Here is a 17,771-nt window from a genome sequence, read left to right as displayed (position 1 = left end):
GGTACGACGTTATTGCTCCTAATAGTTTTCCCTTGATCCCGGTTGCGGAGTTAAACAAGTTGAACAAGCCCTATGCGGAGTGTGAAATTAAACTGGCCATTTCCGATATGCAAGCCTTCAAGGCCCCGGGTGCAGATGGCTTCCAACCTTTGTTCTACCAACGTTATTGGGACATAGTAGGTAGAAGCGTAGTGCGCACTATTATGGATGTGTTGTACGGGAGGGAATTTCCAGAAGATCTCAACAATGCGTTCTTAGTCCTCATTCCCAAGGTTGATAATCCTCAATTAGTTACGCAATTTAGGCCAATCGGCCTTTGTAACATTGTGTACAAAGCAGTGACTAAGGTCATAGTGAATCGACTCAAGGGAATCCTGCCAACTTTGATCTCTCCGACTCAATGTAGCTTCGTGCCCAAGCGACAAATTACGGACAATATTGTGATTGTACAGGAAATGCTCCATACTATGCGAAGGAAACAAGGGGCGGTTGGCTATATGGCGATAAAAATCGACTTTGAAAAGGCGTATGATCGCCTTCGATGGAGCTTTATTAGAGAATCACTTATGGAGCTAAGATTACCTTTGATCATGATTGAGGTCATTATGCATTGTGTGAGTTCTACTACACTTCAGGTACTATGGAACGGTGAGCCCACTGATAAATTCCGTCCTACCCGAGGGATAAGACAAGGCGATCCTCTTTCGCCGTACTTATATGTCATATGTATGGAGCGATTAACTCACCTCATAGAAAAGGAAACTCAATTGGGGGCGTGGAGGCCTGTGCGGGCAAGTAGGAACGGGCCGGTGCTCACGAATCTCGCATTTGCAGATGATTTGATTTTGTTCGGGGAAGCCACAACAGACCAAGCCCAAGTTATGGCAAGCTGTCTCGATGCTTTCTGCCTCGCCTCGGGAAGTAAGGTCAGTAACACCAAGTCACGTATATTTTTCTCCAATAATACCAATAATGAGTTTAAAAAAGACATTTGTGATACACTTGGTATGGAGGAAACGGTTGACTTAGGAACTTACCTTGGAGTCCCCACTATCAACGGCAGAACTCGCAAGCAAGAATACCAATTCCTAGTAGATCGAATTAAAGGTAAACTAGCGGGATGGAAGTCGAAGGTTATCTCGATGGCTGGAAGGGCGACATTGGTGCAAGCTTCTTTGAGTTCCATGCCTTACTATGCAATGCAAACTACTAGACTTCCTCGCTCGACCTGTGATGAGATTGATAGATTGTCGAGAAGGTTCCTGTGGGGTGGAGACGAGGAGCATCGCAAGATGCACCTAGTGTCGTGGGAAAAGGTCACTAAACCAAAAAATGCAGGAGGTCTTGGTATACGATCTATGCGTCAGGCTAATGCCGCTTTTCTTTCGAAACTAGGGTGGAGATTAATTGCGGAGCCGGACACATTGTGGTCTAGAGTGGTTCAAAGTAAATATTGTGAGGGACGGTGTGGGTTAGACATCTTCAAGCCCAAAACTAATGCCTCAAATGCTTGGAAAGGGATGGTAGAGAACATTGATATCCCGCGCAAAGGAGTAGGTATGGCATTAGGAAATGGCAAGCACACACTATTTTGGCGCCACAGGTGGGCCTCGGACAAGACCTTACTAGAAACAACAATGCATGAACCACCAGTACACATTCGAGATTGCACTATAGAGGAAATGTGGGACAAAGACCATGGGTGGAAATGGGATTCTTTTTCCATGTACCTCACTCCAAGAACCCTGTAAATTATCGACTCGTTTGATCTACAAAACGACGAGGATGCCATAGACCGGGTACTGTGGAATGGGACGAACTCAGGGAGATTCTCCATCCAGTCCGCGATGCAAATTATTCGAGGTAATGAGAACATGGGCGCCCATAAATGTTGGTCGAATGTATGGAAAGTTCGCACTCCGCATAGAGTCAGGTTCTTTGTGTGGCTAGCTCTCCAAGATAGATTAATGACCAACGCCAATAGGTTTATCAGAGGTTTAACTGATGATCCCCGATGCTTTTTTTGTGGAGAAACGGAAGAGAACGTTGATCATATTCTCAGAAGGTGCCCAGTAGCTACAAGTGTGTGGAGAAAGTTCCCAGGGATGAACGATGATGAGCTATTCGGAAAAAATTGCAATGATTGGATTGCCTCGAATATTCAACCGGTTGATGATACGCGGGATCCAAACTGGCCAATGGTTTTTACTCACACTATCTGGTGGTTGTGGAAGTGGAGGAATAACCGGTGCTTCGATAGAGTGGCTGAAATCCCTGTGGACCAACTTGGTTTCATTATGACTCGGGTTGGGCTTATCAAACGTGCCTTTGACAGGGAGGAGGGTATCAACAGGCCTGGAAAAAGAAAGAGGGAGGAGGTGTATATACGCTAGCAGTATCCAAGAGAAGGGTGGGTTACTCTAAACACCGATGGAGCGTCGAAGGGAAACCCGGGAGCAGCAGGTGCTGGAGGAATTATTAGAGGGCATGGAGGAGTCCTTCTCGAGATGTATGCAGTAAACTGTGGTTATTGCTCGTGTACGAAAGCGGAACTATTGGCTGTGCTTCGAGGCCTGGCCATTGCCTGGAACGCGGGACATCGCCGAGTTCAGCTCACCCTTGACTCTCAGGTAGTGGCTAAAGCTCTAGTGGAGGAGACTGTTCTTACATCTCCGTACTTCTTCATCATCAATAAATGCAAGTCTCTCATTAATCGGTCGGAATGGGTCATTGAAATTCAACATTGCTATAGGGAAGCCAATCGAGCCGCGGATTGGTTGGCAACTATGGAGTGGGTTTGAATCCTAAGATGGTCCTACTTGAGGCGGCCCCGGCGGGCCTTCAGGCCGTTTTATTGGAGGTTTTGAGTGGGGTGGCGTTGGCTAGAATGGTGCCCGCAGTTGCAGCCTAGCTTTCGTCGATATTTATAGTTTTACATTTTGTTGCCTTAGTTTAGAGTAGCTGTTAAGTTTTCAGTTTGGTGTGCTTTGTAGTTTCGTAGCTTTGCTTTCAGTTGAGTGTGGTTCGTACTTTTTCTTTCCCCTGTTTGGGGCTCTTTAACACCAAAAAAAAAGAGAACAATTGGAAAACTCAATGGATTCCCATAATACTTGTACTATTTCCGTTTCATTAAGTTTTTTACGCTTTGAAAAATGTGTCCAACAATCAAAATTTTGACCATAAATTCTCATTATTATATCTATCGAAAAATTATCATAAGATATCTTGTTAGATTCGTCTCAAAATACATTTTATGAATATCAACTTTTTATAAATTTTTGCCATACAAAATTGAATATATTAGCAATCAAATATTACACCGGAATCCGTACAAATAGTATGTGTAAAGAACTTTTTAAAACGGCGTAAGTATGAAACTTTGCCTCTCCTATGAATTTTATTTTGATGCCTGATTAATCAAAACTCTGATGTAAGCAATTTTAAAACTAACTAAAGAAACATCCCCAATTCTCCAAAAAACAAGCAAAAGTGGGATATTTAGGGAAAATTTGCCAAATACAACCTAATAAAGTTTTCTATTTGCCAATTACAACCTCAAATTTCTATTTTTGCCAATTACAACCTTAAACTTATACATCCATTTTAAATTACAACCCGAAATTAATTTTCGGTAAAAATTACCGGAAGATGATGTCATGATGTTATTAAAAAAAATAGTTACATATTTTCTATAAAAAATTAAATCGATAAATAAGAATTAAAACAAAAAAAATAAAATAATTGATTTTTTTTTTTGTACTTCATAATTTTTTTAATAACGTTATGACATCATTTTCGGGTGATTTTTGCCGGAAAATAATTTAGGGTTGTAATTTAAAATAAATGTACAAGTTTAAGGTTGTAATTGGCAAAATTAGAAATTTGAGGTTGTAATTGGCAAATAGAGAACTTTATTAGATTGTATTTGGCAAATTTGCCGATACTTAGAAAACTCTATAATGCGTGATTTGGGGGGCATCATGTATTCTTTTACTTTTATAAGTGGAGGCTCACAAAGGGCAATACTCATTGTTCTCTACTTATACTTTCCACTTGTACAAAATACATAGTGTAAGATAATGTTTAAATAACAACGAATTAAGGGTATCCAGAAAATAACTCTGTTTTAGAGATGAACTAAAATAGAACGGTGACTCATTATGTATTTTTTGTGAAGGAGGTAGGTATGTAGTATAAATTTATAAATACATATAGTTGTGAACTATTTAATTCAAAATATTTAAATAATAATTGTATCATTAACTACGAGAAATTCCGTCGCTAAAGTACAATAATCGTTGATTAACGACGAGATTTCCTGTCGCGAATCCGTCATCAAAGGGGACCGTCATTAATGAACAATCTCTTCGTTAACCCGTCGTAAAAGACATTTGCGACAGTTGTTCCTGTTTTTGTTTGGTTGTTTGCCCCGTCAAAAAAAAAATTTACGACGGAATTTTTGATCCGTCGTTATTAGATTTTCGTTAAAGATACGAATTCTTATAGTGCGTCATTGAACTTCCGTATCCTATTCTTTTCTTGTCACGCTCTCCACAAATTGCTAATATCAGTAACTTGCTTTTCTGTATCCCAAAAAATGAAGTCCATTTTTCTAAAAGATCTGTAAAGTAATGGTATTTGCTTTGGTTACGCTATTTTCTTCTTCTGAATAATACAAATATTTTATTCTTTATGTTTCATTCTCCTTCGCTAAGGATTTAAAGGTGAAATCGTGAAAAGAACTAGTTATAAAATGTACGCATGCTCTTATTTTGACAGTTTGATACATCTACTAGAGGATTATAAATTTCTAACGTCATTTTTTACCATAGAGGACAACTTTTGTCCAAGACTAATTTTACGAAACACTATTAACGCGTCAATTAATTTGAAAGCAAATCCGTGAGACCGTGACTATTACGTAGTACTCCGTACATACTTATTTTAGTCCAAAATAGTACAGTCTAGTAAGCTAAAAATGATAAAAGTGACAATAAATTGGTGATTAGTGAATAATGGTAACATTGTAACCAACAATGGCATCTCCGGTATTCAAGTCAAACCAGTAAGTATGAGCTAGGGCATACCCACGGGCCATCCGAAAATATCCTGTTCCACCAACAACCGGTATCTCTCTCACCGGATTCATGGCCGAGTTCCGGCCCATTATACTAATGGAGCTTCCATTGTACTTCCCATCCAAGAAATTGTAACTCATAACCATCAATAGGCCCAATTCATCCTGGCAAGCTGATCCATAAAGACCTTGGGCACGTCCCACAAGCTGTGACTTTGGGTCAGGCCCGACCGTCAATGGGTCATCGGCCATCACAAGAACTCCAAAGCCGGAACGTGTTTGTTGGTCGGGCTGGATGGGTTGAGCTACCTTAACCGCGCTTGGAGACTTGCCGCTAACGGTATCATGGAAGTAGAATTGAAGAGTGGTTGTGAGCTCCCTACCGGAATCAACTGTTTTCGCCCATTCTTCGGCATGGGCCTGCAACGTTGTTTGGGCCCAGGCCCTACTTGTGTTTGCCACAAAGATTGTCAAAATTACCAACTTTACCACTAGGGTCGTTAGCCTTGCCATTTGTAGCGAGACTAGTCGAGAAATGTGTTTAAATGTTGTGAGGAAATACAAGGAAGATGTACGTATATATAACAAGAATAACAAGTTTCTGGAATATGGCTACCAAGTAACGTGAGGTCGGTGTGGACCGATTTTCTAACTTCTTTGTTTGCAATTTAGGTGAGGTAGAAAATGTTTCTTGACTACTTTATCAAAGATTTTTCTTGTTGGTAATACGACTAATACTTTCTAAGGGGTCCTACAAATATAGAGTATGAAGACTATGGACCATGCCTTTCATAATATAAGAAATTAAACACTTATGGACATACTTTTGTTCTTTGAAATAGGCCAAATTACTGAAGTGAGAAAAAGTTGCAAAACGTGGAGTTAGTCTCATGATTTTTTGACGTATGCATGACTTGTGATTGTTGTAAGTTACTATTGGTTGGTACGGAGTATGAATCATGACGTACTTTGAATACTTAAACTGTCATGCTAAAGAATATTACACAGTATAAATGAGGTAATTACAAATTTAGATTTGATATATTTTGTGTCGCAGGTAGTTTTTTTATTACGTCCTTTCATTGTTCTGAATTTTTTTTGAGTTTTTCTACATGCAAATTATTACATTGAAGAGTTTTTTGGAGAAACATAAAAGTACTTGTTCAACAAAGAAATTTCAAAAGAGAATTTGACTTTCAAGATTAATTTTTTGAAAGGTAATGTAACAAGAAATAAAGCCCCGGTTCAAGGTTTGCAATTTTTTTATAAAAAGTTTCTAAAGATATATTTGCTTAAAATAATATTTTACAATAGTTTTAACATTTGGTCTGCTTGTTAACATTGTGCTTTATTCTAGTTTGGAATACTCTTTTACTACTATTCACTCAATCTATTTTACATTTACGCCATACATCTTACTTCGTCTAAATTATTATACCAATGTTAAAACGACAATTAAGAAAGAAAAGAGTAATCAATTAAATGAAGAATATTTCCCAAAAAAAAAAAAATGAAATGAAGAATATAGACTTTGTTGAAAGATATGAAGATCCTTTACCTTTCCGACCGTATATTTGGGGTGTGGTGCCTGTGGAATGTGGATTTCATCCATTACATTTGCCTTTTCGTTTCTTGAATTCTTTCTCTTTTGTTATCTGTATTGGACCACCAATTTCCCAACAATCAAATTGACATGTATTCGTAATATTAGGGTCAGTTTGGTACGAGGGGCAGAGAATTAGAGATTGGAGGCACATAAAGTGAAATAAAAATAGAGAATTAATAAATAAGACAATGATAAAATTAGTATTTTATTTTGTTTGGTATAAATGGGGATAAGAGTGGGATAAATGACAAATTTACTAAAATACCTTTATCGATTCTCCATTTCTTTTTATTTTCATTAAAGGCTCATAGGTTGTTTCAATTCAAATCTCTTTTCCTCCCTTTTTACCACCCCTCCTATACATAAACAACAATCAAAGATGATGACATATGCCATATACTCCTATATCTCTTAGGGAGCTTATCACTACAAAAATTAATATCTTTTATAACAACATAATAACGACGGGTAAAAATCCCGTCGTAAAAGAGCTTTTGTGACTGGGATAACAACCCAACAAAGACGGAAACAATCGTCGCAAATGTCTTTTACAACGGGTTAACGACAAGATTTTCCATTAACGACGACCCCCTTTTATGATGGGTTTGTGACGGAAAATCCCGTCGTTAATCAACAATTATTGGCCTTTAGCGACGGGACTTCCCGTCGTTAATAGTACAAATTCTTATAGTATATTTTGGCACGTCATTAACTTTAAAAAAAATTAAAATTAAAATAAACAAGATGAAATAGCAAACACATTAAGACATTTAATAATCAATAAAATCGCTATCCACCTTTTATAGGGGTTATAAACTCATGACTCATTATGTGAAGGGGTATCAGAACGCATTAGAGGACAATTACTACAGTACGCTACATGGGAATATGGGATAATGGATCACATTTCTAACGTAATATTAATTTGGTAACATGTTAACACTGTTAGGCACAGCCCATTTTTGGTTTGTTTTAGGGCTTAGGAAGCCTTTTTTAGTAGATAAAAGCTAAAACAATACAAGTACATGTTCACTACTTAGTTTTATTTATTGCATCGACAGTGTGATAATAACCAATGAGTGTGCAACATACTCAATATTTTTTTGACAGGATCACCATCCCATATAAATATAATCCTTCTTATAGTGAAATATTGTAACATTATAGCCAACAATGGCATCACCAGTAGAGAGATCAAGCATATAAGTATTTGGCACAGCATAACCTTGAGCCATCCTGAAAAGCCCAGTACCACCAATAATGGGTAACTCTCTATGTTTAACCGTGATCGGGTTATGGACAATAATACTAATGGAGCTCCCATTGTAGATACCCTCAGAGAAAGTGAACCCCATAGCCATGATTAGGCCCACCTCCCCTAGGGAATCCGAACCGTACATCCCTTGAGCCCGTCCCACGAGCTTCGACGTAGGGTCAGGACCCACAGTCAAGGAATCGTCGAATATAAATAGATTCCCAAAGGCCAACGGAGCAACATTAGTGCTTCCGTTGGCCTTGGCAATTAATACTGCAGTTGGGGACTCCCCACTAATAATATCGTGGTAGTAACACTCTAGGGTAGTCTTTTGCTTTCTTCCACGACCAACTGTTTTTGCCCATGTTGAGTCACAATTATCATGAGCACATGCCCAACTTTGGCAAAACGTTACGACGAATGTGATTGTGAAAATAACGAGTTTCACAATCTGAATTTCCTTTGCTAGATGTTTCGTCATGATTTATTTAATTTGCTCTCAATATGGCGAATGTATTTGGTGAATTAATTAAGTCGTAGGAGAATGATGTTCATATATTTATATGGGATGGTTCAATTCAATTCTTTCTAGATGATCCCTTATTCAAATGCAATTAATTAATACAAGTGCTTAGCATACGAAATTGAGTTATATGAGCTGGAGGAAACAATAATAAAATGACATAGGACTTAATTAAGTTGTACAAATTAAGTAAAATTAAGAATGAATTGTTTACTCCAGTCTCCAGAAGATCACTCAAGTAATTAATGGAGGTGAATCACAATATTAGCTAGTCGTATAAGGCTGCGTCAACTAGCTAGCTACTTGATATATGAAGTCAGAGATAAGCAATCCCATTGATCGAGTAGATTTCTTATGAGACCGCCATACTCATAAGATTGTTGATGTAAACAAATATATACTCCGTATCCTATTTGATTGTATAGTACAAATAATAATACTTCGTACTCCGTAGTTCGTAATACTTAGTGGAGTATAACATAACCATTTGATTGTAATGTGTAAGTATTTGGGAAAAAGTTGATCTTATACATAAGATCATAAGATCATCATCTTTAAGTTTCTGTATTTTTTTGTATTAAAGGGACTAAACATAAATTAACGTCAGAACATGCATGCGTTAAACAAGGATCTGGACAAAGACCTAAACACCTAATTCAAATGTTTAGAATGAATGTCAAACTAGAGTTGCTGGAATCTGGATTTTCATGAACAACAAACGAACCTCACTTTGAACATGAGTTCTGATGGACTAATAACTAGGGATGGGCATGGGTTCAGGATCCGGCCCAGATCCGGTTGGACCAGGCCCATTTTTAAGGGTCTGGGTCTAATTATTTGAGACCCAATGGATCTGGGGCGGATCTGGTCCATGTGTTTAAAAACGGGTCTGGGTCTGGGTCCAATATTCTCAGATCCAGACCCGGTCCAGATCCGGCCTATGGACTCGATCAATTATTAGAAATTAGAAATAGTCTAATTAGATACATGTTGCATTAGTATTTTGGCACAAATTTGTAAATTGTAATATTTTATGTATCGAATGTGAATATGTGATGGTAAATGACGGTTTAATTAATGGCGCGGGAAAATTTTCTAAGACAAAAATGTTAAAAATAAAAGGTAACACTAAACCCATTTTTGACCAGAGACTAGACCCACTGGATCTGGGTATCTGAATTTTTCAGACCCAATGGATCTGGGGCAGGTCTTGGTCCGCCTAAAAAATATGGGTCTGGATCTCACCAGACCCGACCCAGATCCGGCCAATGCCCATCCCTACTAATAACTACTCCTTCCATTTCAATATGATATTTACGGTTATTATTTGCACAAATATTAAGACAAAATAGTAAAAGTTTGTAAAAAGGTAGGTGAATATAATAAAATATGAATAAAGTATGTTAGATGGGTAAAAATGTGGGTGAATATAATAAAGAAATAATAAAGTAAAAAAAAGTGGGTGAGTTGTAAATGTTGTGAGGTAAGAGGGGTAAAATACGAAATTTTCACGTCCAAAAATAGAATAAAGCAATGTATAAAAATAAAAAATAAACGGATTAAAATGAAAGTGGAAAATCATAATTTTGAAACGGTGTACTCCGTAGTACGAATGTTTGATATTGACTTTCAGATGTTTGAGGATGTACTCCATAGTATGAATGTATGATATTGACTTTGAGCTATTTGAGTATGGAGGCATTATGATTCTTTTCTCTCAGATGAAGCAGCAGGCATCGGTCCTCCTGACTCAGCACCCTTACTGGCTTTATGGAATAAATAATACCATGTCCTCATTGACGCTACATCGCTGGTGGACAGCGACAAAAAGAGCCCATACCCAAGGCAAAATGGTATTTTCGCTACATGAGTTGAAAAGTCAAACAAATTGCTAAATATCGGCAATATGACAGTAATTGATACAACAATGACAATATTTTAATACAACAATGACTGTATTTATGTAAACGATGATAATACTTATATAACACTTGTATACATATTTTTATCTATTCATTTAATATGCAACACTTTTATCCATTCATTTAAGTGATCCTTTACTTTTTCTATTTCATTACACTTGTATACATAATTTCCTTTTTTTGGGTGATTGTGACAGTATTTTAATACAACAATGACAGTATATATATAACAATTACAATACTTATATTACCGATGACAGTATATAAGAAGTTAGCAATACTTGTACACATTTATTTAAGTGTGGGCCATCTTTCCAATTGTTTTTTTTTTATTTTTTTATTTTTAGGGTGGGTATGGATTTTTTTTTTGTCCTTGGTGGACAGCGATGTAGCATGCCTTTTTGAGTATGTAGTATGAGTACACAATTAGAGAGACTTTAACACAATAATTAAATACTACCTCTGTTTTAAAATGTTCTTTATATTGTGATTTAGATTATTTTTGGACATGAAAAATTACTACACCACATTTATATTTTTTCACTCACTTTTCTCTAATTAACTTTAATATTTTTTTTCTTACACCCACCAATCTTTTTACATATTTATCTTACTTTACCAATATTTTATTATATTCACCATCTTTTTACACACTCTATAACCTTGTTTGTAATATTTATGCAAATAGTAAATTAATAACTATAATATGAAACTGATGTAATATGTTAAACTCACATACACTAATATGAGGAGAAAAATATATCCCTTGTATTACAATATGCACAACTATTTATAAAAAGAATAGGAAACTTAACTTACCAAAACTCCTAAAAACCACAGTAGAAAACATTAATTCTTACATCAAGTCTTACTCCAATTCTTAGGTTACATTATGTTACAAGAATTCTAGTAACTCTAGAATTTCTAACACTCCCCCTCGAGATGGAGCATGTAAGTCACAAATGCCCAACTTGCGTAACCGAAAAGTAAATTGTTGTTTCCCAAGCGCCTTAGTTAAAATGTCAGCCAATTGATGATCAGTAGGAATGTATGAATTATTGACATTTCCGTTAACCAACTCATCGCGGATAAAGTGATAATCCACCTCAATATGTTTCGTACGATCATGAAAAACGGGATTCTTAGCAATGTGAATGGTAGACTAACTATCACAAAATAACTGCATCGGGGGTGCAAAACACTAAGAGAGAATAACACAGATTTCAACCACTTAAGCTCACATATAGATACGGCCATAGAACGGTACTCAACTTCAGCAGACGAACGAGATACGGTAAGTTATTTCTTTATCTTCCAAGATATCGGAGCACGCCCCAAAAAAACCAAATAACCAGATAAAGAATGACGAGTTAATGGACAAGCCGCCCAATCACTATCACAAAATGTCGTAAGAGACATATTAGGCATAAGGCGTAGTAAAATCCCTTGGCCAGGGCAACCTTTCAAGTAGCGTAAATTAAAACACCAGTTGTTGCATCCCAATGTAAAACTTGTGGTCCACTTAAAAAATTGAGCGAGAGTATGCACTGAATAACTCAATTCAGGGCGAGTCACGGACAAATAAACAAGTCGTCCTACCAAACGACGATATTGCTCAGGATAAGCAAACGGCTCCCCCTCGGCATAAGCAAGCCTATGATTTTGCTCCATAGGTTTACAACCTAACATTCCTGCTTCAGTTAAAATATCCAAAGTATATTTCCGTTGTGAAAGAAAAATACATTCTGGACCTCGAGCAACTTCAATGCCCAAAAAGTATTTTAACACTCCCAGGTCCTTCATACGGAAACAAGTACTTAAATAATCTTTAAATCTTCTATAGCAGCAAGGGAAGAGCCTCCAATTATCAGATCATCAACATGCACAAGGACATGCATGGAAATACTACCCTGGATATAGCTGAACAGGGAGTAATCGGCATACGATTGTTTAAAACCAAACGCCTTTAAAGCGTTGGATAACTTAGCAAACCGTTGTCGTGGAGCTTGTTTGAGACCAATAAAATGATTTTCGCAACCTGCAAACCTTCCCTGGAGTAGGGGTACTATATCCTGGAGGAAACTGCATATATACCTCCTCAGTCAACTCACCATGTAGAAATGCATTATGAACATTCATTTGATGCAATTCCCGATTCAGAGAAACAACAACTGCTAGAAAAAGACGTACAGTCCCCATTTTTGCAACTAAAGCAAAAGTTTCATTATAATCCACACCTACAACCTGCCGATTACCAAATACAACAAGATGACGCTCAACAATGCTCCTATATGTATATTTTATTTTATAGACCCAACCACTACCAATTGCCTTTTTACTAGGTGGTAAATCTTCAACCGTCCAAGTACCACTATTTTCAAGAGAATCAATTTCTTCCTGCATAGCCTTACGTAATTAAGCCAAACTTTGTTCTCGTGGCAGGAACCAAAACCAAGCCAAGCTTACGTAATTAATGAACAGAACACAACGAACGCAAGAAAAACAAAGGTAAGCAGCGTCCCAAAAAATAAGAATGGCACAACGGGTGTGGCATGTACAGTAGGCCACGGGTACGCCGTGGTATTGGTTGTCCGGTGTTCTTGTATTTGTCTTGAACTCTTCACCAACTGGGAGCACAACAAATCTTCACCATCAAACTTTATTAACTGGTGATAGATGGAGTAGCCCACCAATCTTATATGTTAATCAATCTCTCTCTATTTCTCCAATATGGGATAACTAGTCCGATACTCTTAACAACTACCTTTCGAGATCTTTGTATATTTTTTTTTCCTTTGTTATGGATAGAAGAAGAAACCTAATTACTTTTTGATTTCATAGAATTAGGGTATTATAAAAACTAGCCTTGTACTCCACTTCATTCGTTCATCCTAATGCTACATGGACAGATCAAGCAGAAAATCAGTATCATTTTGGAGGTCCTTAAATTGCGGTTAGATTATATGGTAAAATTTGTGCGTCAAGGTACATTTCTCGTATGATGATGAAGATTAGATTAACGATTGGTCCAGGCTTGATTAGACTAAGTTTTTCGGTATTTCGGATAGTTTAACTCATGGATTTAAGAATGGCCGGAAGCCTGATACGAGCTTGGGCGCTTGGCTTGATATTTGGGCCTAGTACATGGGTACGTTAGACTTAACTAATTAATTAGGCTAAGATTCTGCGCAAATTTTTGGCTATACCCGGTTACAGCCAAAGCTAGTTGTACCCCATCCAAAACGATGTCGTTTTGTCTTGTTTAAAATGAACATTAATATACTGGTACAAAAATGAACATTTACTATTTCGGAAATGAACATTTATCTATTTATTTGGAATGAACATTTACTATTTTGGAAATGAACATTTATTTATTTATTTGGAAATAAACAATATAGGCGCTTGTAAAAACATAAAAGACCAATGAAGTGAACAATTTCATTATGAACATTAACCATATATTTATTGTGAACAAACAAATAAACAAGAAAGAACAAATAATTCAACAAAAAAGAACAAACAATATAAAAAAGAACATAAAATTCCAGAAAAAAGAACAAACAATACAACAATTATGAACAATTTTATGATAAATTTTAAAGCCAACATGAAAGAACAAACAATACAACAAGAAAGAACAAGCAATAAAGCAGATAATTATTATAAACAAACAAATAAACAAGAAAGAACAAATAATTCAACAAAAGAACAAACAATAAAAAAAAGAACTTCAAATTCTAGAAAAAAGAACAAACAATACAACAATTATGAACAATTTTATGATGAATTTTAAAGCCAACATGAAAGAACAAACAATACAACAATAAGTTTGATGAATGAATTTAAAAAACAACAAGAAAGAACAAACATTACAACAAGAACGAACAAACAATACAAAAAGAAAGAATAAAAGATTAATGAAGAGTTTAATTATGAACATTAACCATATGATTATTATAAACAAACAAATAAACAAGAAAGAACAAACAATATAAAAAAGAACATAAAATTCCAGAAGAAAGAACAAAAAATACAACAATTATGAAAATTTGATGATGAATTTAAAAAACAACATGAAAGAACAAACAGTACAACAAGAAAGAACAAACAGTACAATAAGAATGAACAAACAGTACAATAAAAAAGAACAAACAGTCGACAGGAATGAACTAACAATATGAGCGCGTCGTTTTTGGGGGTACAGCCAGAGCTGGCTGTACCCGGGTACAATAGTTAGCGATTGAAGATTCTGCTTTGGATACACGGATTGACGTTTATGGCAAAAAGAAAATTAAAAACAGATGTTCCCGTTGGTAGAATATCTCTCATATTTTTTGACAAAATCAGTGATTGTTTTCTTGTAATATTCATAATTATATCTTTCATAATTTCTTTCTATTTCCCTTGATTTGCTCTCTCTAATTGTGATTTAATGAATCAACTTTCAACTTTTTTTGTCACAAATTGATTACCTTCCATTTTTTACTTATGGACTAAAAAAATATATAAGGCATTCACATAAAACATTCTTTCTAAAAAAAAAAAAAAATGCTCAAAACACTTTGTTCTTAGTACTTCTTGGGCACTGTCAATTCGCTTCTCATTCTACATCTTTGCTACACCGAATAAGGTAGCGTGCTAGATGTCGTGTCACTTTGTCAACCACGACATTCTCAGATAAGTCGTTCTAATTTCATCTACTATTACTCATATGTTTTACAATTAGGATTGATATCAAAGGCTATTTTTAGAATAAGTAATCCCGGCCCTGTTCTCATTGCATAATCCTTTCAAACAAATACGAGTCACGAGTGCCACACAAAACAACAAAATGATGGCAATTTACCATATCTCTAAACCTTATCTATAAGACAATAGCTTCAAACCAAAATCTAAGCGAAAAAAAAATGAAAGTTAAGAAATACCCAATTAAACTACTGCTCTTGTTCTTCCGATTAACAATTCTAGCAATAGATAGCCAAGCTAATGATCTAAATTCCACCACCGATGATCCTTACAAATTGCTACACATTATCCCAAACCCGGATGGGTCCATCACCCGAATGAAACAATACTACCCGACCGTCCCACCCAACACATCCACTTCCCTAGCTTTCTCTAGAGATGTCCCTCTCAATACCGATAAAAAGACGTGGATTCGACTCTACTTGCCCAATAATGAATCTAAACCCGTAACGACGAGGCCGAGCCTCCCAATTGTAGTCTTCTCACACGGTGGCGGGTTCATTATCCTGAGCACAGCCTCCCCTACCTTCAACTCATTTCTCTCTAACACGGCAAGTAAACTCCGCGTGTTAGTCGTCTCGATTGAGTATCGGCTCGCACCCGAGCACCGTCTTCCAGCCGCTTACGACGACGTTTTAGAGGCTTTGCATTGGGTGAAGGACAAAAAGGATGATTGGGTCAAGAATTATGCGGATGTTTCCAAGTGCATTGTAATGGGGGAGAGTGCGGGGGGCAACATTGCCTACATGGTAGGGTTACGTGCATCTCTACTAGTTCGCGAGTTAAACCCGTTAATTATTAAAGGTTTAGTTCTAGTCCAACCATTTTTTGGCGGGTTAAATCGTACTGGATCCGAGTTAAGGAAACCTGCTTCGGTTGGTTTACCTTTGGTGATTACCGATTTAATGTGGAATTTATCTTTACCACTTGGAGTTAATAGGAACCACCCATATTGTAACCCTATTATTGAGGGCGGGTCTAAAATGTTGGACAAAATTAAAGAGTTGGGTTGGCGTGTTGCAATAGCTGTTTATGATGGAGACCGGCTTTTTGACAAGCAAATGAAGGTGTTTGAGTTTTTGAAACAACGAGGAGTGGATGTCATTGGTAATTTTAGTAAAGGAGGTTACCATGGTGTCTTTGTTAAAGAAGCGGATATTTCGGAAAAATTATTTGAATTTATGCGAATTGTATTTTCTTCCGACTTTGCTTATTAAATGTTGTCATGGTCAAAAATTATTTATCTCGTTTATCTATAACCCATTTACAATCGCAATCAATTATCCCTTTTCTAATCTAAACCATGGTTATTCAAAGGGCGGACCTACACATCCTCCATGGGGTCCATACTATGGACCCCACTCCATAGGGACCCCCTTTATTTAAAAAAAAAATCAAAAAGTATATGCAATTTGAATTAAAAATAAAAAAAGCTATATTTGTGGTTCTCAATGTTAAAGCAAAAGCAAGTAGCAACCTGTGGCGGAGCTAGATAGGTGCATGGGGGGTCTACCGACCCCCCCAAAAAAAATGGAAAAAAAAAACTAGCTTATAGCTGAGAGCTAAGACCTGGTATTATATAGAATCGATCTCATAGGTTATACTTAAAAACACTTGCTCCGCGCGTAAGATATCGGTAGACTACAGAGATAATCCTAAGAGAACAACCTTTAGAAATAACCGTTCTCCTAGAATTTTGAGTAACTATAGGGGGATAATCCTAAGAGAGCAGTCTTTAGAAACAACTGGTCTCTTAGAATTTTGAATTTAAATACCCGCTCTACTAAATTAAGTTATTCTTTTAAGTTTTCACCACATATGAAAACCGTAGAGAATAATTGTAATAATTTTGTACGATTGTAATATGAATATTGATTAATTTTAGGACGATGCATTTTTTTTTAGTAATATATTGTGTGTTATGGAAGATCACCAAACACAATATTCTAAAAATCCTGGGAACGTCACTGTCGACACCCCAAAAAAAAAATCCTGGCTCCGCCACTGGTAGCAACAATAATATTGAAAAGTGGAAAAGTAAGAAAACTTACTTCCCAAAGTCACGTAGGGATGGAAATATCCAGTGGATGATCCATGAACCCGGTCGCCCGCTATAATTAAACGGATGAAAATCCGAATTAAATGGATGAAAAGCGGGTGATGGGTGAAGCGGGTGATGGATGCGGGTCGGATGCGGGTGATGTTTTTTTATCCATCACCCGGTCCATCACCCGTTTACCACCCGATCCGTCACCCGTTTATTTTAAATATATTATTTATATTTATATTTAAACATAAAACGTGTTGATAAATCTATTACTTATTAAAGTTGGTGCTTGTTTTTTTTTTTTTTTTAAGTTAGAAGTTATGCATAATAAGAAATAATTATATGTTTCGGAGATGAATGTAGGTATATAATTTTTTTTTTCTTTTGGTTAATTATTATGCATATTATTTGGTGGTGATTTTATAATGGTTTACCATTTTCACCCGAATATCACCCGGTTCACCTGCGGGTGATGGATGGACGGAATGCGGGTGATGAGTAAAGCGGGTGACGGATGGACCAGGTGAAGCGGATGGATGCGGGTGATGCTCCACCCGATCCAAATCCCACCCATTTTCATCCCTAAAGTCAC

General features: G+C 36.6%; 3 protein-coding genes across 3 annotated transcripts; 1 reads left to right on the top strand and 2 right to left on the bottom strand.

Moving 5' to 3' along the window:
* Positions 1-4,856: 4,856 nt before the first annotated feature.
* On the bottom strand, positions 4,857-5,643 carry LOC110786493 (dirigent protein 23-like). Its single transcript, XM_021991046.2, has one exon. The coding sequence runs from the start codon at positions 5,588-5,590 to the stop codon at positions 5,006-5,008; it is 585 nt and encodes a 194-aa protein (XP_021846738.1). The 5' UTR covers positions 5,591-5,643; the 3' UTR covers positions 4,857-5,005.
* A 1,819-nt stretch (positions 5,644-7,462) lies between these two features.
* Positions 7,463-8,450, bottom strand: LOC110786492 (dirigent protein 23-like). Its single transcript, XM_021991045.2, has one exon. The coding sequence runs from the start codon at positions 8,417-8,419 to the stop codon at positions 7,796-7,798; it is 624 nt and encodes a 207-aa protein (XP_021846737.1). The 5' UTR covers positions 8,420-8,450; the 3' UTR covers positions 7,463-7,795.
* Positions 8,451-15,056: 6,606 nt separating this feature from the next.
* LOC110786490 (carboxylesterase 1-like) lies at positions 15,057-16,412 on the top strand. The gene has a single exon (XM_056842951.1). It carries the CDS (start codon positions 15,294-15,296, stop codon positions 16,347-16,349), a length of 1,056 nt encoding a protein of 351 aa, XP_056698929.1. The 5' UTR covers positions 15,057-15,293; the 3' UTR covers positions 16,350-16,412.
* The last annotated feature ends 1,359 nt before the right edge of the window (positions 16,413-17,771 follow it).

The sequence above is a fragment of the Spinacia oleracea genome, chromosome 4 (assembly GCF_020520425.1).
Source record: "Spinacia oleracea cultivar Varoflay chromosome 4, BTI_SOV_V1, whole genome shotgun sequence".
Lineage (NCBI taxonomy): Eukaryota > Viridiplantae > Streptophyta > Magnoliopsida > Caryophyllales > Amaranthaceae > Spinacia > Spinacia oleracea.
The sequence above is the reverse complement of the archived record's forward strand: the minus strand, read 5'-3'. Positions and strand labels throughout refer to the sequence as shown.